This window comes from Chanodichthys erythropterus, chromosome 8, assembly GCF_024489055.1.
Source record: "Chanodichthys erythropterus isolate Z2021 chromosome 8, ASM2448905v1, whole genome shotgun sequence".
Classification (NCBI taxonomy): Eukaryota; Metazoa; Chordata; class Actinopteri; order Cypriniformes; family Xenocyprididae; genus Chanodichthys; species Chanodichthys erythropterus.
Genome location: NC_090228.1, coordinates 22796439 through 22823687, shown reverse-complemented (window position 1 = coordinate 22823687; position 27249 = coordinate 22796439). Strand labels below are relative to the sequence as shown.

The following is a 27249-nucleotide window of genomic DNA, read 5'->3' as shown; positions in this document are numbered from 1 at the left end:
ATTTTCTATTTACAATACAATGGAAGTACATGTTGCATTCTCAGTATTGCCACAAGGGACGCTATAATGTACATTAGTGTAAACTTTCTTCTTCTATAGTTAGGGGGCATTTAAAGGTCCCATGACATGCTACTTTTTGGATGCTTTTATATAGGCCAAAGTGGTCTCTAGTATTGCATCTTAAGTCTTTTTCCCGAAATTCAGCCTTGGTGCAGAATTTCAGCCACTACAAGCCAGTCCCACAATGAGCTTTCCTCAGGACGTGCCGTTTCTGGGTCTGTAGCTTTAAATGCTAATGAGGAGGAGAGAGGCGGGGCAAGATGGAGGGGTGTGTGGCCTTAACCAGCTTGCAGCCACGGTACCATGCGCTAATGTTGACAGTGGATGTATCGCAATGGCTCGTAGACACGCAGTCGTTCAAGCTTTACAGTTTGACCCAGAATCTAATCCAGATGACTCCAAATGGTTCATTTAAAACATTGTGTCTGGATACGGTACTTTAGTTGGTTTATGTATGCTGTTACAGTTATTATCATGTAGCTAATGCTAGCCTACATTGTTGGCTCTTCATGTTGCTCTGATTTGCTATCGTATATATATTATATATATAATTATCAGCTATAGACACTAACCAGCGCAACTAAATTACTCAGACCTCTGCCATTATTACAAATACCTTTTCTGATAGGTGCCATTGTGCTACCATGCCAACATCATTTATTTATTTACATATTTTATATTTCATGAATCTTAAAAGTTTTTACAGTCTTATTACAATTACATCAAGCTCTGCAATCTGGAAATGTGGATGTCGCATGCGCAATAACACCAACAGCAGAACAGTTATCCAAACAACAAAGAAATGTACAACACTCGCGTTACAGTGTGTGTATTCACACACACACTTGATGCTATCTACCTTTACATTAGCAACAGTAACTGGGCTGTATTGGCCCAAGTTGAGGAAACAGTCGTCTGTGAAATGTGTGCCGCAGACATACAAAACTATGGGACGTTGTATTGGCGCATTACCAGAGAAAATAAAACTAACCCACTGTTTCTTCATAGGCTCGGATGAAAGAACTAAAAAAAATACTAAGGTGTTCATTTGTACATCCACTGAGCAACTGCCATGCTTTGCTCGTTTACAAGGCATGATGTCTCTTGAGGAAAAAAAAATATTGTGCTCAAATCTCACTGTAGTAGCTAATTTTCTCAGGGGCGGGCAAAGCAGAGAAAGAGGAGGTAACCTTTCCTTTTATGACGACATATAGGGAAGATTCCAGATTGGGCCGTCTGAGCTTTCATTTTCTCAATTTACCCAGGGCTCGGTTTACACCCATCGCCATTTCATAAAGTGAAATTTTCATGCCATGGGACCTTTAAAAGCCATAATTTTCAACTAAAAATGGAAAACGTTTTTATATGTCTAAAAAAAACAATTTTTGGGAAAACGGTGATGTCATGTCATTATGTGTTCAGTCTAATAGGTGCATAGTCTATTTAGAATGTGACATCACTAAACTACTGGCCTGGCATGAATAATAGGCTACGGTATTTTTAATTTTTTAATTTTTGCGGATCTGTGTGAATGGGGATCGTTTTGACAATGTTGTCGTCTGCAGAGTAAGGTATAATGCGTTACAAAGTACTGTTACTGATGTCAATAAAATTATGTTACTTGCGTTACAAGAAAAAAATATTAGGTAAAATGCATTTCTAAAAGAAATCATGTTTGGCGCGGATGCATCATTAATCACCAGAGAACGTGTGCCTAAAAGGACAGAGAGGAGTGTGGTGGTTGTTTCTTGAAAAAAATTATGGAAATACAAACATTATTTTGATTTCTTTGTGCGTATTAAAAATAATACCATTTAATGCAAACTGTGTGCAATTTCTAATGAACTTTCTACCGCTATTAACTCAACCAGCAATTTGTTGAAGCACTTAAACAGAAAGCATTCTACAACAAGACTTATCGCCAAGGAGGATACCCGAGCACAAGACGAGAGCGGTCCAACCTCGCTTAAACAAGCTAGATTGGATTTTTGTTCAGGATCGGGAGGGACAATAACTTCTGAAGAATACTGTTCAATACTGTTTTTAAATGTTATTAGAATTTTTTTCAATTTAAGGCAATTTTTTCTTGTCTTTCATGCAGTTACATACAAAAACACAAACATAAACACAGTTAAGCTAGCACACACATACATGCTACACACAGCAAGGAATGTTGTAGAAAAGACACTGTACATGTTTACTGTACAAATTTAAAGAGACTACAGTTCCCTTTCGTGGGAACTATCGACGCTGCGTGGTAACGCATTGGGAACCTTCTGCGTGATGTCGTCACTGAAGCACTCATGTATCTAGCCAATCGCGAAGCGAGACGTCTGACGTCACGGACCAGGAAACTATAAAGCACACTCGGATGCAGAGCACGCCAGCTTCTGTGTCTTCAGCAAGCGCTCCATGTTATCTTGTGTCTCTTATTTGGTGTTGTTTGTCCTGCTTATATTGGAAAACATTATCTCTTCATCTGAGGACAAGAGTGTTATTGTGCACCACACATATATATATAGTGAATAAGACACGAGTGAAATGGCGGAAGGCAGACAATTCAAAAAGTGTGTTCACCCATGTACACGATATATTCCAGATGGGGACACTCACGAGATGTGTGTTGTCTGCCTGGGGGTTGAGCATGCACAGGCAGCTCTCGAGGGGGCTGTCTGTGTCCATTGCGAGAAGCTCACCCTCAGAGATTTAAGATCACGAGTCTGCTACTCTTGTAGCAGACTCGTGTCTGCTACTCTTTCACAATAAAGAGGGTGCTCCGGTCGGCGTTCCCCGCGGATCGGGTCCCGCTGTTGTTGAGGCACAGCGGCGGCTTCATTCGTGGGGTTCGCAAATGGAGCTGGCAGAGGGGGTTGAGACGGGCCCAGCCTTATCTCGCCCTTTACCTGCCAGCCCCAGTGCCTCTTCTCAGGCGGCGGAAGCACGCGCAGCAGTTTCTTCCCCCCAGAGAGAGGCACCCGCGCTTCATCTCTCTTCCTCCGAGGAGGTTGATGTGATGAGCGTGGCGGAAGAGGAACCGTCCCCCGCAAAACAAGAATCCCTCCCCCCGAGGCTGATGAGCGGGATCAGCCTCGGCCGTCGACGAGCTCCTCAGCGCACCACAGAGCGCAACAAAAAATCAGCGTGGCCGCCCGTGCTCCCCCGCAGAGAGCTTGGGGATCGGGTCGGCCCGCTCAGCCGAAGCCTTCTGGGGCAGAACGGACCTGCGCGCCGTTATCCTGGCCCGGAAGGCTTCGAAGCGGTCCTGATGTCTGTGGGTCAGGAACCGATGAGGGCGGCCCCCTCCGAAGGGAGCCGGCGAAAAATATATCTAACAGCCGCTCCCCTTCGGCACCCTCAGGGGATCGTTATGCCAACCCTGCCACCCAGTGTGCGTCAGGGCGCAGCGGTCTCCACCGACCCTCCGAGGAGGGCCGGCCACTTGATTCGATTGTTCTCTGCCGGTATGCCGCTTCAGAGCGTCGAATCAGGTGCTCAAAAAACACCAGAGGCCAGTCTGGGGGCGAAGCTTACCAGTACAGGGTTCTTCCGTTTGGCCTATCATTATCACCCCGCACATTCACGAAATGCGTGGACGCAGCTCTGGCTCCGCTGAGGATCCAGGGCATTCGCATACTGAATCATATCGACGATTGGTTGATTCTACCTCAGTCAGAGCAACTAGCAGTTCAGCATCGAGATGCTGTTCTGTCCCATATGAAGAGGCTTGGGCTGAGACTCAGTGCCAAAAAGAGTGTGCTAGTTCCAGCTCAATCCACCAACTATCTGGGTGTAGTGTGGGACTCCACCACGATGCGGGCACATTTGTCTCCCGCTCGGGTGAGTGCCAGTCTTATGGCTATGAAAGGGGTGAAGTTAGGCCAGTCACTCACTGTAAAACAGTTTCAGAAACTGCTGGGTCTGATGGCAGCTGCGTCCAACGTGATACCTTTTGGCCTTCTGCACATGAGACCCCTACAGTGGTGGCTCAGGACCAGGGGGTTCTCCCCGAGGGGAAATCCCTTTCGCATGATCAAAGTATCAAAACGATGTCTTCGTTCTCTGACCATGTGGAAAGACCCCCGGTTCCTGTCCCAGGGACCCATGTTGGGGGCCCCTACTCGTCGAGTAATGCTTACGACAGACGCCTCCCTCAGCAGCTTACATCCCGGGACATCAAAATGTGGGAGCAGATGCCCTGTCGAGGCAGGGGCCAAGGCCCGGGGAGTGGAGACTCCACCCAGAAGTGGTGAGTCTCCTGTGGAAAAATTTTGGTCGAGCGGAAGTCGACCTGTTTGCCTCGGGAGAGTCAACCCAGTGTCCGCTCTGGTACTCCCTAACACATCCAGCACCTCTGGGTCTGGATGCTATGGTACAGACGTGGCCAAGGCTGCGCCTGTACGCATTTCCCCCGATCGCACTGCTCCCGGGAGTTCTGCAAAAAGTACGCCGAGAGGGGGCCAATCTAATACTGGTAGCCCCATTCTGGCCAACCAGGATATGGTTCTCAGACCTAGTGTCGTTACTCAACGGCTCCCCAATGGAGCTTCCTCTCAGACAGGACCTCCTGTCTCAAGCGGGCGGCATGATTATACATCCCCGCCCAGAACGACTGAAACTATGGGCTTGGCCTCTGAGGGGGCCAGACTCGTAGATGCTGGTCTCCCAACCGAGGTTGTGGAGACCATTCTTAATTCCAGAGCTCCCGCCACAAGGAAGTTGTATGCCTACAAATGGAATTTGTTTTCTAACTGGTGTAGACACAATAATACGGACCCTGTCCTTTCTTCTATTAGCTTTGTGCTAAAATTCCTCCAGAAAAAATTCTCGGAGGGCCTATCTCACTCAACCTTAAAGGTTTATGTTGCAGAAATTTCAGCATATCATGCTCCTCTTGAGGGGAATATCTCGGTAGGTCGAGACCCCCTCGTCACACGCTTCCTCTGTGGCACACTGAGGTTGAGACCTCCAGTGCGCACAAGGGTGCCAACCTGGGACTTGGCTGTGGTCTTACAAGGGTTAGCTGAGGCTCCCTTTGAACCACTAGAGGAGGTTCCTGAGAGGTTCCTCACTCTGAAAACGATGCTTTTAGTGGCTATCACTTCTCTGAAGCGGATAGGAGATTTACAAGCACTTTCTGTTGCTCCCTCTTTCCTTGAATTTGCTCCAGGAATGGTGAAAGCATTCCTGTATCCTAAACCGGAGTATGTCCCAAAGGTCCCTACCAATGTCCCAGGCCCCATTGTGCTTCAGTCTTTCTATCCTCCTCCATTTGAATCTGCGGATCAGGAAAAATTTTATCTTATGCCCAGTGAGGGCTTTGGATACTTATGTCCACAGAGCTGCCCTGTGGCGTAAGTCAGATCAGTTGTTTGTCTGTTATGGGTCACCTAAAAAAGGGGGCCCAGCATCAAAACAGAGAATGAGCAAGTGGGTGGTCGAGGCCATCTCACTTGCATATGAAGCGGCCGGACCGCCCTCTCCCTTGAATGTTCGCGCCCATTCAACCAGGGGTATGGCGGCATCAAAAGCTCTGATGTCAGGAGTCTCCATGAGTGACATATGTGATGCAGCTGGATGGTCATGCCAGCACACATTTATTAAATTTTATAACCTTGATGTTGGCTCCACTCCGGGGTCCTCTGTCCTGTCAAGATAACCTTGGCAAGTGCTTGAGCTACGGCTCAGTTGGGATTGCGTTCCCAATGCGTTACCACGCAGCGTCGATAGTTCCCACGAAAGGGAACGTCTCAGGTTACAGATGTAACCCTGGTTCCCTGAGTAGGGAACGAGACGCTGCGTCTCTTGCAGTACCCCTGCACACTTGCGAGTGCTTGCTTCAGACTTACTTAGAAGCTGGCGTGCTCTGCATCCGAGTGTGCTTTATAGTTTCCTGGTCCGTGACGTCACCCGTCTCTGACGTCTCGCTTCGCAATTGGCTAGATACATGAGTGCTTCAGTGACAACATCACGCAGAAGGTTCCCAATGCATTACCACGCAGCGTCTCGTTCCCTACTCAGGGAACCAGGGTTACATCTGTAACCTGAGACGTTTTCATTGTTAGGTAGGTTTTAAGAATGTTAAGTTTAAGTTCTAGTAATGTAATGGAACGTTAAGTCAAGTTGCTGTTTTCAAACTTCTGTAATATTTTTCAATCAATATTAAATTACGGAAAGAACTGTAGTTGCGTCCCAAATGATACGCTATGCACTTATACACTATGTACTTATGCGCTCATCCACTCATCCAGTACTCATCCACGTAGTGCATGAATTGTATAAGGTTATTTTGTCATTTAACAATGGATTCTGATACCCCCTCTGCTACGTAATTAATGCTGTGACAGTTCAGTGCATGAAGTGTCCAACATTCCACACTTTGTTTTTTTCTGTTAATTTATTGCATCATCCGGGTATTTAAAGTGCACTTTTTATTTTTGGAATTTTCAGTGTGAACACATTAATTGCACTATTTATACATAAAAATGTCATAGAATAGTGCATAAGTACGTTAATTGGGACGCACCTTATGAGTTTCACTTTGTGGTGTATTTTTGTAGGTTTTCAAAGTAACTTGAATGTAATTAGTAATCTGATTACTTTTTACATGCAGTAATCAGCAATGTAATCAAATTAAAATTTTAATGTAGTAATTTGTAATTTGTAGTGGATTACTTTTTTTGACTTACCCAACAATGGTCGTCTCTATACAAAAAAACGCAAAGGAAAACTTTTCAGTTTTTAGTACATCGTTGTCGAGTAAACATACCCTCAGTTTTCTCATTCAGGTCAACTATTGTAATAGAGGAGGAACATTTTGAAGAGAATCCTATATTTTTTAAAGATTCTTCTTCTGCTTATGTAAAGTAAGTGTACTTGTTTACCAAAGAGGAAAAGAGCATGTTTGAGATGAAATACGATACATGCAATATGTGGGTGAATTTTGTAAAATTATGCAAAAAGTATGAAAATATTATTGAATTCTATATATTTAAAATACTATATGTGAAATTAGACTTAACCCCCAATGCACTGGAAATTTTCATTACTTTCAGGAGAAAAAACAGAATTCTACTGTAATGTTTTTTTATTTTTTTTTTAATTATTTTTCAGCGCTGACTACTGAAGTAAAAGATAATGCCTTCAGCATTTTAATATTCAATTTGTCATTTTATAAATAAGACTTGCAAATCTTGCCACTTAGGGGATAATGAAGTCTGGAGATGAAAGTAGACGCTTAGATGCAAGGTGTTAAAAAGGTGTAACACTATGCATAAAAACACAGTACAAAATGTACAGTTGTACACATCAAGAAAATTCTCATTAATTCATTGATTCAAATTTAATGTGCTGAACATTAAAATGTATTTCCATGTGTATATATAACCAAATTTCCTAGAGGCATGAGCTCCATAAGGGTTTTATGAAATCTTTGAATTATTCATTCAGTGTGTCGTTAATACTGTCTATATTTCTTACTCATTGGAGAAGCATGCCTCTACCTACATTTTTACAAAACTCCAAAAGTGTATATTCACACAGTTCACTGCAGGTTCCAGTTGAAATGGACACTAGTGGCACTAAAACACCAACAAAAATTCATTTCAAAATACTATATTATGACCTCATAACACTTTCACCATAGTGCATGATTTGTAAACAAACATATTTAGATTTTTGCATCAAATAACCAGCTTCATAAGTATGGCCTTTCTGCCATAGTAAACTTGATAAGTAGCGCACCTGGTACAGCACTGCACTTGCGCTATGCAGTGCACTCAATTCCTGGGAAATGTGTCATGATAAAATAAACTCAAAGACCTGTAGAAGCAAGCTAAAATGGCATGGTTTGTTCAGAAAATACATTTTAGCTCATGTTTGTATTATCGGTTAGGTTTAGGGTATAGTTTATTGTAGGTGGTCCGTTATTTTCAAATGCAATAGAGCCTTAACTTTTAGCGGCAGAGCCTACACATACGACAAATACATAATAAAACGTTGCCAGAGTCACGTTAATCTGTTTCAGATAAAACTGAACACACTTTTTACTTTGAAAATGTCACAAAATGTAAAAGAAGCAACTTAATATTTCGTACTCACATTTATCCAACAAGCCTAAATTGGAACTTTAGCATGGTCATGCTAATATTCAGTAGACTACAACAGCACAAGTGTGAGTGTAATATTGCTTAATTGTATCCTTACAAATCAATATGGTTTTATTAAAAAGGCTAAGGAAAAAGGTTTTAAAAAGGTCTTAAATTTCTCATTCCTCTCACTCCTCTCTATTGCTTACTGTGTGTCTCTGTGTGATATTTCAGTTTAGCTGTTTCTGTCATTGCGATTACAGATGGCAGGTTTAACAGTGTCACCTCATTTAGACGATTTCTCATTACATTTCCCTTGATCCTCTCCACATCTACCATTTCCTTTTCTATTAGTGCTGAGGTGTTTCACATCAGGAACAATCAAAACAAACAAGACGACAAACAAAATCAGAACAACATGCAATCCGCACAGTAGGACAACGCATCATGATTGCAATGCAAATATAATTATATTCTCTTCAAAATCTCTGTCACCACTGATATTATGTAGTGGATGTGAACTGTTACTGCTGATATCACTATTACTGTCCACAGGTGTGGATTGAGTGGGGCTGGGCAGGTTTTTTCAATTTATTTCTGTGGGAGTTGAGTAGCAGGCTTGTACAGAGGATTGTGGGATTGAAAGCAGAGCAGTGCAAGCGAGTGTCCAAACACTGAGTAAACTTGTTGAGATGAGTAATGTTACATTTTATTTTGTTTTCTGTATTGTTAACCCTGCTGAAAAATCCATCATTGCTGGTTACAAGCATAGGTTTTGCATGCTGGGTCCAGCATGGGATGCTGGTTGCTGGTTTGCTGGTCCTCAGCATGGGAAGTGGGGGTGCTGGTTGTTCAGATCCGTCAGTTTTAAATTTTCACATACAATTCTCGCATACAACTTCCTGTCATTAAAACCTCAAAAGGACAAGTTAACAGGATACTAAACTACAAAACCAAATCACATTAGCTGCTGACAGCTGATCATTAATGTTTGTTTTATCATGTTGTTTGGATAATGTTGGATAATGTTGCTGCTATATAGATACAGTAGCTTATGCAGGGCTAGCTGCTCATTTGATGAACCAAGGAATATATACCAAGATGGTTCACTCATATTACTGTGAATGAGATAAAGTGGAATATGGCAGAGTAATCCCACCTTCTATATTAAAGAGCCAACCGCTGTTAGAAGCTCTGGTTCCCATAGAAACAGTCAGTGTCCTGAGACATGCCCTTGGGACTGCAAATACGCATTCCCTGTTGATCCAGCATAAACATGTATGAATTACATGCTAGTCCAAGCTGGTTTATGTTGGTGGAATAGTGCTGGTCTAGCTGGTGGACCAGCATAGTCATGATGTTCTCAAGCAAGACTGAGCTAGTGTAGCTGATTCACCAGCACTCACTTCCCATGCTGGGGACCTGCAAACAAGTAACTAGCATCCCATGCTGGACCCAGCATGCAAAACATATGCTGGTGACCAGCAATACTAGATTTTTTTTAATAGGGCAAGCAAATATGGCCACAGCATGAACTGAATTTTCTTAAAAGGGACTTCTCGGTTGAACTCTGTTAAACTTGCATCAGCAACGGTCACTGTCATTTATGTTACTTAAAATTGCTAATTCTAACAGTAAATGGTACTTTTGGTTGCTGCAAACCACTGTCTCTCCGAACAGCCCTTAAGAACAATCACTGCAATCACTTCACTTCAGCTCCTGTTTACTACTGCCTACTGTCTCAGTAATTAACATTTGCCCACTTGAAACCCATGAACAGTGACCTTTCACATTCAAGTGGTGAGAGCATGACATCATCACTATTACAGCTGCAGGACCAGAAAATATATGTGTTTCTGTCAAAGGTGTAATCACCATGATGTCCATAGGGTCAAAGAAACTTTTAGCCTGGATGAAGGATCTCCTTTCTGATCATATTTAGATGTTCTAAAGTGGCTATAAGGTCTGGGAGACTATGGTTGACTTGTGATTGGTAAGTAAACAAGGTTGTATAATGGCTGATTAGGGGGTTGGTGACTTCCCATGGTTAGTAATTGGCTCCACCTACTGCCGAATTAGATTTGCTTGGATGAAACATGCTGTTCAAATACATGTGCTATTCAGTAGTCATTTCCACCCTGCTGTGCCGCTGAATTGCTGGTAGTGTTGTCTTCCATTGCACTTGACTATTATATGTTGACTCAAATGAATTTTTGTTCATTAACACCTGTGGCCCCTTCGGGTTTTTAGTACTGGTGCGCCATGCATGTACTGTTTGGCAATAAGAAAACATTTGTTCCTCTTTCATTTCCATTAATCTCCACAGGGTTTCCTGGATTGTAACAGATAAAAATGTATTTGCCACAATAAGACTGTTGCTCTAGATAGAGCTTGAAAACAAGGGGCTCTTTCACCTTCAGCTCTGCAGAGGAAAGTGGGATGTATAGAACTCTTCAGTCAGTAGTTAGCGACCTTTGAATCAGAGGTAATTAAGGACAGAACCAATCTACTTTCCAAGATCCTCTTGTCCCTTGACATCTGGATTTCGCAAGCTTTTTTTTATTCTGTGTGAGACGTGCTGCCACATCTTCGATAACTTTGAATTGTTTTTGTTGTTGCTTTCATAAGGATGAACATGCTTTGACACTGAGGATGCCAAGATGCTGTACTGTAGGTTACTAGTAGGAATTCCTACTCAACTGCCGTATCCAACTGTATCAGAGAGCACAATCCTGCAACCCTATTTGTAGTTGCTATGGTTGACAACTGAGACTACTGGAACCAAATGATTTTCAAAATATTTGGATCCGTTAACTGCTCTTGGTCAGCATTCTTTGACCATTGCACATGAAACACTGTACCAAAATACTCTGTAACACAGGAGTGTCCAACCCTGCTTCTGGAGGGCCACTTTCCAACAGTGTTTAGCTCTGGCTCTAAATAAATACACCTGAACCTTCTGAACTAATCAAGGTCTTCAGGATCACCAGAAACTTCCAGGTGTGTGCAGGAAAGTGGACCTCCATGAGCAGAATTGGACAGCTTGTTGTACCAGAATACTGGGACTGCATCTCTACTGAATATATACAGTACTACTGCAAAATGCTTAACAAATAAGCCTTATAGGTCAGTTCTTTTTTAAAGAATTGGTTAAAAAGATTCAACTCATTAGTAATCAGTTTGAATCAGTCCAATGACTGATTCACTAAATGAATCAGAGCAGTTTTAGACTTATTGACTTATTGTGCATCCCTATTGGTCACCGCAACTTTGTCGCATTTGTAGCAGTTTCTAATGCTACATCTCAATTCACCAACTTTCATTTAAAACAAATGACTTCCAAGTGCATTGATGCTGCAAATCACTGTAAATGTGAAAGCTTCTTAAGTTTGCCAATATCCACATGGTGTTCTATTGTGCACTTGAGTACTTTCCATAATTTAATGAAACCAGTGAACTGAGACTATATTTGTGTTTCTTTGAGCTACTTGCATGTGAGAGTGCTTGCAAGACTATTTTCCCACCTCCTCCGCAGTCCTTTTCCTCCTCTTCAATGCTGCTTTTGATAGTATCATACTCCTCATCAATGTTCTGGTTGCCACGGATTTGGCTGAGCACGCGCCGAGCCTTTTGGGTAAGACCTTTCTGGATGAGCCAGCGAGGACTCTCTGGTAGGAAGAGGAACCCTAGGAACTGCAGCAATGCAGGGACCACTGACAGACCCAGCATATACCTACGCAGAAGAAAAAGAAACAATAAATTAACAGAGGATGTAAGAAATTAGAAGAAAAAAATAATTGTTTCTGTTTCAGTCACATATCCTCAGCTGCTGAAAGATTACATGGTGCCTACGCTTTGTTGATAGTTTATTTTTGAAACTGCATCTGATGTGAACAGAACATGACATTAATGGTATGGATGGATGGTATGAACTAAAGAATTCATTTGGAAAATTGGGCAACACTTTATTACAACAGTCGACTGTAGGCATTCTGGTAATTATGAGTAAAATTGCAACTACATGTCAACTAACTCTTATTAGAATATTAGTAGACTGTCTGCTTACTATATGCTAACACTTTATTTTGATTGTCCCCCAACAGTCATTCTACTGGCTTTAAGTGTATTTGCAAGTATATGTCAACTTATTCTACTAACCCTAACCTAACACTCTACTAATAAATTAATGTTGACATGTAGTTGACATGTAGTTTCAAATCAATGAGAGTTAGTTGACATGTATTTGTTAAGTTACTTATTTTTAGTATGTCTAAAGTTGACTTGACTTGAAATGAAGTTTAACCGGGAAATATGTTTTCTTTTTTTAAAAATACATACATACTAGTACATTATTATGAGACCAGATAAATCAATCTAAATTTAGTAAGATTTAGGCAAAAAAAAAAAAAAATTAATCCAATGGGGTAAGAACATTCTCAACATATACATAGTTTACATATTTAACAATTTACAATAAGGAGTCATTTGTTAACAATAGTTAATGCATTAACTAATAAGAACTAACAATGAGCAATATATTCACCTTTGACAATGTTAGTTAAAAAAAGTTCACGTATATGTTAGTTCACAGTGCATTAATATATTAATAGATAAAAATAAACATGAACTAAGATTAATAAATGAAGTACAAGTATTGTTCATTTTTAGTTCAAATTAACAAATGTAATGTAGTTAACTAATGTTAACATAAGAAACCTTATTGTAAAGTGCTACCCATATTTTAGGTTTGTGCTTAGTATTTCTGAGTAAATTAATCAAATTTTAGATCTTTGCAAGAAATATCTTCCAGTTAAGACAACTTGGTCTAATGAAAAGTTATAATAACTTGTACAAGAAAACTCTTCATCAAAATTTGTAGTTCGGTCATACTAAACCTTACCATACAGTCGAAACATCAAACTTAATGGCTATAATAAAATAAATAAAGCAAAAACAGTCTTAACTTTTTGTATGAACCTAGCCATCCTTTGCATCTTTATTTACTACAAATTATCATGAGAATGTGTTGGGTAGGCAGTAATCCCTTCATTTACATAGAGTGACTTGTGGTTTTGATGCTGGGGAAGATAAAAGTAAATTAATGGCAACATTTCCATCAAGTACACATTCATAACATTTTCTTTCCCAGAGCAACAGCTGCACATTGTGAGGAGGATATTTTACAGCTGGTGTAACATTTATTTTATATTGTTTTGAGGATTTATTGTGACAGGCTACAGAGAGTGAGAATGATATGATTTACAGGATCTGCCCTACAGGATGACTCTTTCCAGTAGAGTTGACGTTCACATCACATCACAGAGAGGTAGACAAATCCACACAGTGAATTCATTCTCTCACCACACTAAATTCAGAATTCAAGCTCACATCTTAGTCATTACTTTTGCCATGGTGCTGTAGATTGTGAACATCATAGAAATCATTGAATTCTACTAATTCTCAAAAATAAAAGATAACTGCATTTAACACCACAGCAAAGAAACAAGACAAATTCTAGATTCAATGCAAAACCCAAATACTTGGATGCTCCTACCTCCAACCTCCGTGCTGCATGTAACTGAAGGCCCCATCGATGAGGCTGGCTATGAACTGGCCTGCTGTGATGAACAGCGTGTTGATGGTGACTAGACGTCCTCTCAGGTGGGGTGGCGAGGTTTCAGCGATGTACACAGGAATGGTCATGGACCCAATACCTGAACAGATGTATATACAGCAGTAAAATATTGGTTATTTTCCATTTGGTTTGGCATCTTTCCATAAGCTGCTCACATTCCACAGATGTGAAACTAATTATAAGACATTACAGTGCAGTATGTTAACCCAGCTGTTTTTTGGGGAGGGGGTGATTGTGGACATAAGCAGTAACGGTTTTAAAACATTAATTTGATATTAAATTTTAGTGCCTGTCATGACAAAGAGTTATATAAAGAGTATATACAAAGAAAATGATTTCAACAGAGTATACTGTATGGAATGGATGGAAGAATGGTTAAGCACAAAATCCTTTCCTACATACTTTTGTCTTTTATTACAAAGGTTTGTTTTTGAAATCTATCCTGTGGTTAGATAGCATAGTTCCCAAAGCAAAAACACACAAGCACCTTAGGAATAAGTCACCCTAAAATAAAAATTCAATCCTTTACTTAACTTATTGCTCCAAACTCATATGACTTTCGTTCTTCTGTGGAACACAAAATGGGAGATGTTGAAGAATGTACTGTCTGCCCTTAATAAAAGTGAATGGGTATTGGGGCTGTTGAGCTCCAAAATTAAACAAAAGCACCAAAAACATTTGATTAAAGAATCATATAGTATCTCATATTGTTCGTACACTATATTCCACAAGTTCTGAAGTTCTGACTTTTTTTTTTTTTTTTTTTTGAGGTTGACAGCCCAAGCTCCATTCACTTTTATTATAGCCAGTATATTCCTAGCTAATTCATTTCAGTCATTTTGTGTTCCACCCAATAATAATAATAATAATAATAATTATAATACGGATTTAGAATGGCATAGGGGTGTAACATGTATAGTTTTGGTTTCCTTTTCACTGTGTTCTGTTCCAGTTTTGCCTGCCTGACTTCATAGTTAATTTCCCTGGCTGTTAATTAGTTTCCACACACCTTTCTATTCACCTATATTACATTCCCCATGTATTTAAGCCGGAGTTTCATTCTGCTCCTTTGTTCGGTATTGTCAAAGTTTGGTTATGAGTTATATTTTTCATGTGATTCTCCTGTGTGTTCCATTTTTTGAACTTATCATTAAAGACTGTTTTTGTTTCTGTACTCCTTCTTTGTGTGCTTTTGTTTTTCATCTCCCCCTTCACATATAGACCTACCTTCCTTGAACAGAAGGGCCACTCCCTGGTCTGTTCTTCTGAGGACCATCTGAAATGCCTAACCCACTATCCAGACCGCTCACTCTGTGTTTTTTTACATCTCCAGCCTCATCTCCAGATCCGAGGCAGGCCTACCAAGGAATGGTCCTAGAGAGAATTTCACCACATTTGTGGAGTGGGTGCTGGTGAACAATGGATCGGCGTTCACCATCTGAGCCCAGCCAGCCACCACCGACACACTGCAAGGAGCGAACCACGATGCCACGTTGCCTCTCCTGCCTCCTCTTCCAAAGTCAGCCAGTCCGTCAACTCCCCCTCCGCTGGTTCCCGTTAATTCCAAGATGCTGCTTGGATGTGACTCGGATCTTCTGGTCAACAGCTCCGCCTTGGAAAGAGGATCCCCTGACACCGCCTCCAGTTGTCCTGAGTCCATCAATCCATCTGGGCTCCTGTCAGCTACACCTTGGCTCCTCCCTCGGCTACACCTGGGACCGTCCTTACAGCTGCACCGGGTTCCCTCATCCCTCTGGCTTTGCACTGGTCAAATGCCACCACAGACTTACGGGTCATCAGCTACGCTCCGCCCTTCCACGCCTTTGGCTCCATTGGGCTCTGCCTTACCTCCGGCTACGCCTTGGTCGTCAGTCACACCGGCTCCGCCTCACTCCTCTGGCACCCTGGCTCCACCTCTGACATTCATCGCTGCAGCTCTGCCTCGGTCTCCAGAACCATTGGTGTTGTGTGGGATCATGGGCTCTTCAGGTTCACCTGGGTCTCCATCTCCATTGGCTTCATCTCCGTCAGTCTTCCCCCTGGTGTCGTCAGCCAAGTATCCTCCATGGCTCCTCCCTCCCTCGACTCCGCCGTTTGCTTCAGAGTTATATTTTCATGTGATTATCCTGCATGTTTCCTTTTTGAACTTATCATTAATGACCGTTTATGATCCTCTACTCCTTTTTTCGTGCGATTTATTACAGCCACACATGACAAGGGGTCATTAAATGATTTTTTTTAATTTTTTTTATTAAAGTATTGTATTGTCAAAAATAGTGGTAGATAGTAGTAGTAGTAATAGTAGTAGAAATAAATAAAAAAAGCTTATTTTATTTAACATGTAAATATGAATATATGCCAGTAATGCTGTTTGAATCTGAATCTAGTACTGCAGACATGCACCACATAATAAATCCCCAAACATTAAAAGCCTTATTACTCTGACATTGTCTCTCAGATCTACAAAAGGACCTCATCTTGGCGGGCTTTGTCAGAGGGTTACACGTAAGAATATGTGACATGCATAGTGAATATGCTTTGTGTGCCCGTGTTCCCTGCCAATCATGGGCTCAAGAGAATGATAATATAGCCCGGCCACATCCTTCTCATTCCCACCAATTACATCACAGATGTGTCACATTATGCAAATTTTCAACAAGCAAGTGATTTCTAGAATTGCAGGGACACCATAAAATGTGAATTTGCTTCCAACAGATTGGGATGGGGAGGAAATTGAAAGGTGATGTGGTGTGGCGGGACCAATGTTCACATGATATTTACACAGGAGAACTAACAAAAAGTACATGCCCACATTTATCTGACAAGGTCTACGACATAACCGCTTGCTATAAAGTCTATTAATAGCCCCAGTTCACTGTCGCTCTTGTTGCCCGGCAGACAACGTACCTGTTGCCATGGGAACGCCTCACTGCTTGCCTCACAAGGAGGTTAATCAATACTGAGAGACGACAGCTGTTATTGGCATTACGTTTACGTTTTGAAAGACACTGACTTCACATGAGTGAAGGATGTATTCTCCTCTCACGTAGAAGTGTTTGGTGCATGTATCCAAAATTGCTATTCATAGACAATCCTTCATTTTTATACATGTGGGAAGACCAATATATCATCACATGGAAGGATCATTCAAAATGACTAAGATGCCGGTGTGGAGCATGATACTCTTTGTCTGTATCTGGTGAAAACATTTCATGTTCCACTGAGGGACAAAACATTAAATCATTTGCTTATCCAATGAAACCACGACTTGCCCAGTTGTCTCAAAGGGTCTGTTCCAAAACCTAATCTGAAAAAGCAGCTACCTCCTATGAATGCATTCTAATCAACATCGTCTTACTGGAAAAAATTTGCCTATACATACATTTCACTGCCATTTCCAGCTTAAATAAACATTAGTGGCAGTAAAACAGCAGCAACTATTATTCCTATTCACGCAAATTACAATTACAGATGCAGATTATTGATTATTAAAGACAATTTTCATGTTGCTTCTTGCACATAACTATGTTGTGACTTCGAAACAATTTCACCATAGTGCATGATTTGTAAACTACTTCATTTTGACTTTTGACTTGCATCACATATGATGTAGTAAACTGAAAAGACAGTGTAAATGCCCTCCACATTCAAGACGGATATAAATCAGATCACTCAAACCACTTCAGGAAGTGTCTGGGATGCATTTCAGTAAATACTGAACAAGTCTAATTGCATCTGGTTGTTGAAACCACATATGTAAATTTTACTTCTCCCAAAAATACTAAAAAAATAAATGTGTGAGAGCATGTATAGGCTAAATGACATGTTATATCCAGATATGACGTCGCTACTGCACTTAAACCTATCGCAGCAGATGAGAGTAGACCTATCTCTTTAGCAAGTCAATGAAACTGAAAGTAAGTCACATATACTTAACCCACATTTATGGGCCTGTTTACACTTGGTCACTTGCATTTTTACTGATCAGACAGCCATCCGATTTATCAAAATGATTCCATTTACACTTGGTCAAGTCAAGTCAAGTCATCATTTATATGGCACTTTTTACAACACAGATTGTTTCAAAGCAGCTTCACAGTGATAATAGGAAAATGAATGGACATATATTGTTTTGGCTTTACAGCAGCTCTAGGAGAAAGTTGTTATCAAACTGAAGTAAGTTATTGATTTAATCATTCCCGTTGTAAAAATCGTTAATTATTAACTTAGGGGCAGCTTAAATGACACCTTTTAACTGAAAACTGAAGACTTTTAACAGTTTTGAACCGTAATTTTTACAATATAAACCTTTAAATGCAGCTTTGAGCTGTCCCATAAAACCTAAAACATTCCTACCATATTTTTTTTAAAGTTCTAGCCACCACAGCTCCCGTTTTTTTACTGTAAATTTTACGGGGATTATTCTTACAATGAAAGACCACAGTTGCACTGATAAGATCATTTAGTCTCATTACTTTTATTGAAGATGATTGTGTTTTGAGTGTCTGTGACTTACTTTCAGGTTCATTTGCAGCAGTTTGCGCGTCGGCTTGCGGAAGAGACTCAACTGCGGCGATGCGTGTTGCAGTAGCGCCGTCATATCTGTTATTTAGCCTTTAACTTGCTCTCACACATTTATTTTTTATTTTTTAGCATATTTGGGAGGAGTAAAATTTATATATGTGGTTTCAACAACCAGATGCATTTAGACAGTTTTGACTGGAATGCGTCCTAGACCACCTCCTGAAGTGGTTTGAGTGATCGGATTAAAATCCATCTCGAATGCGTTTCGGAGGGCATTTAGACCTGGTCTTTTCACAATCGGATAGCTATCCAATCAGAGAAAACCCATAAAGTGACCAGGTGTAAACAGGCCCATTTGTGGCCGAGTTTAAATATAATTGTTTTGAAAAATCAGACAGCTATCTGATCAGTAAAAATGCATGAAGTGACCAGGTGTAAACAGTCAGAAATCCCAAATCCCAGAATGTTTCACAACTAGCTATTTTTTAAAAGATGGCTAACAGAAACAAATGGTCAATTAGTTCAGTCCTAAAAACTATCACTAAAAATAGTTCCAGCTTGTTCAAAATAAACCAATCACACACACAAAAAAATGTGTGTGCTATATTTTTTAGCTTTTCTTGTGGTTAGCTTTGCAGCTAACTCTGTAATAAATTACAGTGCTGCTGATAACAAAGTTTACAAATACATCATTGTAAACAGGAATAGTTCTGTCATGATTCACTCAAACTCCAAAATGTAGATGGGGACACCTTAAAAATAGTCCATATGACATGTTATTATTACATGCCTTTTGAAGAAACAAATAATTGACTTATAAATAATGACACAATTTAATTTTATTGTGTGAACTATCCTTTAAAACTCGATGTGAAAGAAATATTAAAAATAAAGGTTCCAAAGGAGGATTTTTGCAGCGATGCCATAGAAGAACCATTTTTGGTTTCCCAAAGAACTTCAGTGAACAGTTCTTAAAAGAACCATTTTAAGAACATGTTAATCCAAAGAACCCTTTTCCATTATAAAGAAGCTTTTGTTTATTGAAAAGGTTCCATAGATGTTAAAGTTTCTTCACTCAACCATCAATGCCAATAAAGGACCTTTATTTTTGATTCTGTATAGGTACAAATTCATCTATTTTCTCTGCACCCACCAGCCCCAAAAAGCTGGACAATGATGACCAGTACTACCAGGGTTTGTCCAGCAGTAAATCCATAAGCCTGCCCAGTGACAGACGGCGGCCAAGCAAATGGAGAGCTTCCACTGAAAGAAGACGCTCTGAGACATCACTGTCCGATGTCCCTAAATCTGATATCCCTAACGATCCAAAGAAGAGGTGAAAAAACATTTGCATCATTCTGTCTGTTTAACAAATGCCCTCCTCAACATGTATCCTGAAGTAGAACACTATTAAGTCACTTATGAGGTTTTGTCTTGATTAGGAAGCTGCTTCAGAAGGTAGCTATGCATGTACTTCCAGTTGGAACAGCAATGTGTACAAAAAACACAAACAACTGAATCGCAATTTACAAGGTTGTTGATGTTGTATGAGAGTTACAGTGTGAGTGTTATATTTCAACATTAATGGCCATCAGTAAATCTGATGGCCAGTAAATCTGCGCTAGGGAATACTTAGCATCAATTCACTGATATCATTAGACAAAATAAGATTTCCTGAGTACAATACATTACAATATCAATATTGATACTGTGCCCTATGATGTAACAGTCTATGTTGTTTTGATGTCTTGGTTATGTCTACTAAAGAAACTGTAGATTCTTTTGCTTTGGTATGGCTGCTAAACAAGAGAGTGAACTCATTAGAGTGAGACTCCACACGGAAGCTGTAGCTGTCCCTTATTATTAGCCACAGTGTCTTAAAGCAAAAACACATCCACTTCATTCGACGGCCTACCCCAGACACTCAACGTGAGAGGCCATCACTCTCATGGCCTTTAGCTCCACAAGGGTGGTGGAGTCATGGAGACAGCAGACGATTGCCAAAACAGCTTAGCTTCTTCTCTGATCACACCATTGCCTCAGACATCACCAAGCCAAATGAACTGCTACTTTACACCATCTGTGATTACCCAGTTTGAAGGATTGTTAGGATGAGGAATTGCCCAAATCCTTTGAGATTGAACACTGCATTAATGACTTGACTCACATACTGTATAGACTGAATACAGAGTAAAAACATAAATAGACTGTGCAGTAAAGGAAAATTTTGCTGTCATAGCTATGCCAAATAAACATAATGAGCTGAGGAAAAGGTCATTAATTTGATGGTTTAACTGACCTTGGTTTTGCTCCATATGGTTTTGCTCCATATGGTTTTGTGTTTTTGCAAAGGTCAGTGTGGAAGTAATTGGGCTCAATTGCTTAAACCAGAAGTCAGTGGTCAATTATCAGATCAATGACCTTTCAGGAAAGCTAAGACAATTTATTTATGAGAAGTATTTAAAAAAATAGACTTGAAATTACAAAAAAAAAACAACATTATATTATCATACTTCCTGAAGACAAAATTTACTACACAAAACTTCACAAAAAGCACTGCTAGGGTGTTCTTGGTGGTTACTGGGGTGTTCTGGGCGGTTGCTATGTATTTCTGGATGGTTGCCTACTGGCAAAAGAGCCCCCTTTTTACCAAAATGTGTACTGTGTGTGTATTACTTAAAAAGTAATAGTAGTCTACCTTTAAAATTATGAATGTGGATTATGGTCCAGGGTTTAATGCTCAAATTGTAATTCTCTGCATTTGAGCAATCAAGACAACATTAGAGTGAGAAAACACCAATCTTCCCTAATGACAGTGTGTAATCCTAGACAATAAGCATCAGGCCAAATTGCTCTTTCCAAATACTCATGGGATATTCAGCTCATTCTTGGAAGCTCCTTGTGGTACACACATCATTAATGAGAAATACCACTTGAGCTAGTGGAGCTCTGTCAGTCTTACCACCCAGTCAAATCATGTGAATCCTTATGACTCTGTACTAATTGCCTGAGTTAAAAATAGTTCTGAATTTTCAATGAAGCACTGCATGAAATTTTATCAAAGCCTGTGATCTTACACACATTATGACTCACTTGGTATCCTTTAAGCAAAGCAATTAAAAAGTCTACAATCCTTTAGAAAAATCAGCCACATTGAGCACAGTTTAAATAACCTGTGTGGATGTACTCAAACATAATTCAAAAGGCAAAAAAAGTCTGACAGACATTAGTCCAAAAAACATATAGTCAAAACAAACACACACAAATATATAGATATATTAATGACAGAATTTTTGAGGTTTGAGTTAGTATTTGGTTTCTGCATAACCACATGTAACCATAAAATCAGCATTCAACCCACCAACTGTCTTCATTTATTTTTGCTATTTTTCAAGTTGCTTTTTAGGTATAGATTTTGTTTTACCCATGCCCCAAACTTTTAATTCCAAGCTACGAAAATCCATTATGAAAATAGTAATTATTAATGATTCTAATAACCTAAACAAGATTACATAAAAAATAATATTATGGCAGATTTCAAGGAACCTTGGAGATAATGCACTCAGAATAGGAACAATGAGAACATAATTGTTTGTCGTGAAGGAGATGGGGCCACAAGTATCTCTTCTGGGTCAGTGCCAGCACCTCTGTGACTCCTGAGTGGCAATCCAGGAGAAAGCGATAAATTGGTTTGGGCACGTATGTGCAATTTAGGTAGAGTAGGGTTGGTCTGAAGAAGTGTGTCCAGTAAGCTTAGCAAGGATTCAAGGTTCTCTTGGTTTGATCAGAGGTACTCAAGGTTGTGGTCGTCTGTAATGACTTGAAAGAGGTGATGGGGCCCTTTAACCAGGGCCACCATTCCTATATTCCCAAGCCATCTTGATAGCCAACAGCTTGCGTTTATCTATATCATAATTCTGGATTGCTGTGGACAATTTTTTTTTAAAAGATAGCACAGAGATAGACCTTAGGATGAGTTCCCCGTCTCTGGGATAGGACAGTATTGACCCCAGGGACTGATACATCGACCTCCATGATAAAGAGGAGCTCTGGATCCGGGTGATAGAGGATGGGGGCCCTGTTGAAAGCTGAGATTATGAATTAATTGCCTATCAAATTTTTTAAAGCTGAGGAAAAATTGTAACTCCTTGATGGAAGGCTGAAGCCAGAATGTGATAGCTTGCACTTGCATTGTTTGAAACAATATGAAATATCCAAGGTAATGGACGAAGTTAAAAAGCAGTTTTTCACTCATCTCCCCTATGGATATGAATGAGGTTATAGGTGCTCTGCAGATCCAGTTCAGAGTGGACTGAACAATTCAAGGAAGGCTTGAATTTTTAGGAGGAATGTCAATGCTACAGGAGATGGAGGGACTCTCAGTGGTGGTGGGACAAAAGAGAATGGACAGACAACCTTTAAAAACATTGCTCACCCCAACTGCTCACATCTTTAGTGGACCAAAGAAAGAGTCAGATTGTGATGAATTAGCCATGGCAGTCCCAGGACAACATCTGCTGTGGATTTAACAATAATAAATGTGTTTATCTGTGAAGGTCCCCGGGTTGGAGGTGAGTGATCCTTTTCGATGAATAATGAATCCGAAACCAATGGGTATTCTGATGAAGGAGAAGAGTGGGAACTGATTTTTTTTAGTTGAATTTGAAGTGTAGAGAGGAGTGATTGGGCTATAAAATTTCCTGCTGTGCTGGAGTCTACGAGGGTAGGAGTATGGATAGAATTATTGTATTGTTACTCTCAATGTGAAGGATGAGGTATTGATGGTAGAACAATTAATGGTGTTCATTAAGTATAAACATAAACGCTGATCCTGTCTACTCCTTTGCTCTTCTGGAGTCATGCCAGGTGGAACTAATCAGCATTGTCTCCTCCAGGGAAAGCATCTGATGCTTAGACTGCTGCAATGAGGACTATTCACTCTGATAACTGGAATACAGCTTGTAAGGGCAGAGTAGGTTCTTAGTAGGTTACCCACACAAATTGAATAAAACACTGCAGTCCTACAGCATCATCCTTACCTGGGAGCTGCCTCTGTAAAGCAAGAATTAGCTCCTGATGATATGTGGTGAGGATGGCTGGCTCATTCCAACTGCTACACACTACATGGGTGAAGAAGCAGTGCACCACAGACAAGGTTTAGTGCCTTAGAAGCGATAACTACTCACCGGCAGGTGAATCTCACAATGGTTGCTTGAACATCTCCTGGAATTCTTTGATGAAAGCACTGGTGGATTGGAGAACTGGACCACCTTGATCCAAGATAATCAACGCCCCCTGCTTTGCCAGGAAGAACAGAGATGATATATGCCACCTTAGCCTTCTCAGTCGGGAAGTGGTTGGGCTGCATCTCATAGCTTAAGGAGCATTGCAGAAGGAATCAGTTGCAATGGTTAGGAGAGCTAGAATAACAGGCTGGAGTGGCCATGGGTGAGGTAGAGGAAGAGGCTAAAAATACGGGCGGTCACAATTTCTTCCGTTGTGAGATGATGTGTAAGCGCCTGCAGAAATGGAGAATGAGGGCAAGGACCAAATTAGAGCATCTCGGGTTGTCTAAATACATTAGAGAACTGTCTCATGGCACTTAAGTGTTTCCTTACTAAGCTGGAAGTACTTGCTGAATCCCACTAGGTCCATGTCTAGTCTTCTGTCATGACGATGATTACACAGGAAATGTGAAAGAAACCCACTCTTATTAATCTTGTTACAAAGAGGCAAGAGAACAAAGGTATCCAAAAAGGTCATGTACAACAAGGCCACATGACAACACAAATGACAAAAACAAACAGAAATAACTCCAATCCACCTTTTTCCTATCAAGCCTACTGCATTTTAGATTATGGGAGGCATTTCCAGTTTGGGGATGTTCCATTCAAAAATAATGAAACAAATCATCTCAAATCATAAGGTTGTGCTACAAATAATCCTTAATCCTTATCCATCGGTTTCACTGAATGAGCTGTAAAAATGTCCTTAATTTACTTAGAGAATAACGTAATGCTTAGTATTTTAATGTGAAGTGGTATGGTGAGAATATCTATGTCAAGAGCTCTTTTCGGTCATTGCATTATTTTTCATTTGTATACCGCTGTAACAGTATAAAAAAGATAAAATATACTGCACATTTGTTGTCTGATCTCCTGATTTACAATGTATTTCATGAATAATTCACTGGAATGCTCTAAGAATCTTGTTTACAGTTTAACAAAAGTGACTCCCATAATTTGTGGAAAATGGTGGATAGAGTAGAAAGGAAGGTCACAGTAATGAAGTGACATTTTTGGCAGAATATGGAAAGTTGTGTGCGGATAGATTAATTAAAATGAAGCACAAGTTGCATGGTGATGCTCCAGAGCGGTGTCTTCAAAAATCTGTGAGAAATATAATAAATGCATCTTTACCAAAGTGAAAGATGGAGGAAGAGGTGTAGGGAGCCTTTTTAGCTGCTGGTTTTGGTGAGCTATTTCACTGTGAAAAGTCATTTAGTGCTTTGGAGTACAAGAGAATATTGCAGAATGGCTTGCTTCCCACAATTGAAAAGTTGTTATCTAAAGAGGAATGATCAGATGTTATGTTTCAACAAGACAATTCTCCTGCGCAAATTGCAAAGACAACCATGAAGTGGCTTGAGAACAAGTTCATCCGGCTCATGTTTTGTCCTTGGTCAGAGTCCAGGTTTTAACGCTACTATGATTATTTATGGAAAACAAACTAGGAGACATTTTTTCAACTACTTATGAGCTGTTTGAAGCCATTAACATTGAGTGGAACAACACTGACTCTTCTTCCTGTGAAAAGCTGTCTGCAGGTTTGAGAAGCCTATTCTCCCGTGATGCTTGTATAGACTGTTGAACACTGTCGGTAGACATAAAACTAGTGATAAAGGTATTTCTTTCTACAGTCCACAGGGCTGAAATTGCCTGACTAATTTTAATATATATAATTCAACCTAGGTTACATAAATTAAACATATTTAGGCTATTTAAAAGCTTAGGTAGAAATGGCTCTTTAAAAACTGCAGATGTAGCCTACCACTTGTATAATGTTGTAATATTTTACCATAACATTATTTATATCTGCTTGATATAATCATTACATCTTAAAATTTAAATTACATAAATAGGGAACACTTTAATAAGGTCTCAAGTAACATTAACAATAAACAGTAGGCTATATATTTTTAAAGCATTTATTAACATTTGTTATAGCTAATAAAAAATGTTCACGTATTAGTAGATGACGAGGTTAATAAATGCTGTATGTACTGTTCCATTGTTAGTTCATGTTAACTATTGTTGTAGTTAACTAATGTTTACAAATTACACCTTATTGTAAAGTGTTAAATCGACATATATTTGAAAGACAATACAATAGCAAGAAACCAAACAACCTCATAGTAACTTTTCTGATGTCAAGAGCACATTGAATGCATCAGCATCGGTCAGGTGTGTCTCACTCACCAAGCCCAAGCCCTACTATGAGTCGTCCAACCAGCAGTGCCTCCTTATTAGGAGCAGATCCCAACACTATCCCCCCGATGGCGAAGGTGAAGCTTGCCGTGAGGATGCACACCCGTCGCCCGAACAGCCCGTTGAGACACCCGCCGAGCAGCGCAGACACCGCCGCCGCGGCAACAGTCCCGGACACCAGCAGCTCCTGCCACAGGGAAGTTATATTCATGTCCCTCTTTAGCAGAAGCATCGCTCCGGACACCACCCCGGTGTCATAGCCGAACAGAAAGCCGCCAATTGCGGAGAACACGGCCAGCACGTAGACGAAACCCGGCGTGACATCCTGCTGGAACTGTTTGCGCGCCGCGCGCTCCAGTTCCGCGGGCGCAGGGGACGCTGCTGAGGGACCGGCGCTGCTGAGGCTCGCGCTGGACGGAGCCTTGATGAGACTCCGCTCTCCATCTTCCGACGCTCGTTTCCTCCTCTCGCCCATCAGATTGCTCATACTACGCAGATTATAGTCATCGCTGGATTTGCGGGACATAAGTGAAAAACCGCAAGAATAAAATGCGCACAGTGAGTCAAAGAGGATGAACTGGAGAAGTAGGCTGATATGAGTCCAGCTTGATGTGTTGTTGTGTTGTTGATGGGGTTTTATGAATAGTCTGTCGAGTCTGACTCCTGACAAGTTGTCACTGCTCTGTGCTTGAAGTCTGAAGGATCAGACAGTGGTGAGAGTGAAGGCAAAGAGCTCAGCGTCATCGTGACGTGGGCATGGCGTCAAAGAACTACACACAAACACACACGTGCAGAGAAATACATCCATTGGCCAAAGAGCTTCCCCTTGTAAACAATAACCTCAAAACACTGACAGTAAGCCAAATATATTTAGCATTATGTTTTATTGTCTCTCATTAAAGTATTAATTAACATGTGAAAACATTATATTTACATTATATTTGTATTATTATATTACATTTTTTTTATTTTATATTTAATTTCAATAAAATGTGTTGTTAAAGTCCCCCTGTGGTGAAAATAAAGTCTTTAATGTTGTGTCTATCTGGTGTTTTTTTTTTTTTTTTAACATGCTTTAAGACAAACCATGTCCAAATTCATAAGTCAACACCATTGCTGAGTATTTTCTCTTTAAAACTGCAGAAAACCAAAGACGGTCTCAAACCTGCGGTTTGAAATCGCTGGTGTTTCTGACGTCACAAACTACCTTGTAACCAATCACGTCAACGTGCCGGCGGGCTTTAACTGACAGCGCAAGGGAGTGTCAAAAGAAGGTTACCCCGGTATATTTTTCTGTTGATATGAACAATCGGGTAGATTTAGAAATATGGCGGGCGTGTGATGCTTGATGTTATGATGACCTATATGCCTTTCTCCACTGATGTTCTGAGTTGTTCAAAGCGATAACATAGTCAAGCAAATCGCTAATCATATTAATTACTGTTATGTGTCTCACATT

General features: G+C 40.4%; 1 protein-coding gene across 1 annotated transcript in view; it reads right to left on the bottom strand.

Annotated features, from left to right (window-relative positions):
- The window catches only part of LOC137023980 (proton myo-inositol cotransporter), a 94331-nt gene extending 67869 nt beyond the window's left edge, over positions 1-26462 (bottom strand). The window contains exons 1-3 of the mRNA XM_067391120.1: positions 25782-26462; positions 13699-13858; positions 11669-11877 (exon numbers count right to left, since the gene is read on the bottom strand). Of these exons, the coding sequence (XP_067247221.1) occupies positions 11669-11877; positions 13699-13858; positions 25782-26316 (904 nt within the window). The 5' untranslated portion in view covers positions 26317-26462. The remainder of the gene's footprint in view (positions 1-11668; positions 11878-13698; positions 13859-25781) is intronic.
- Positions 26463-27249: the final 787 nt, after the last annotated feature.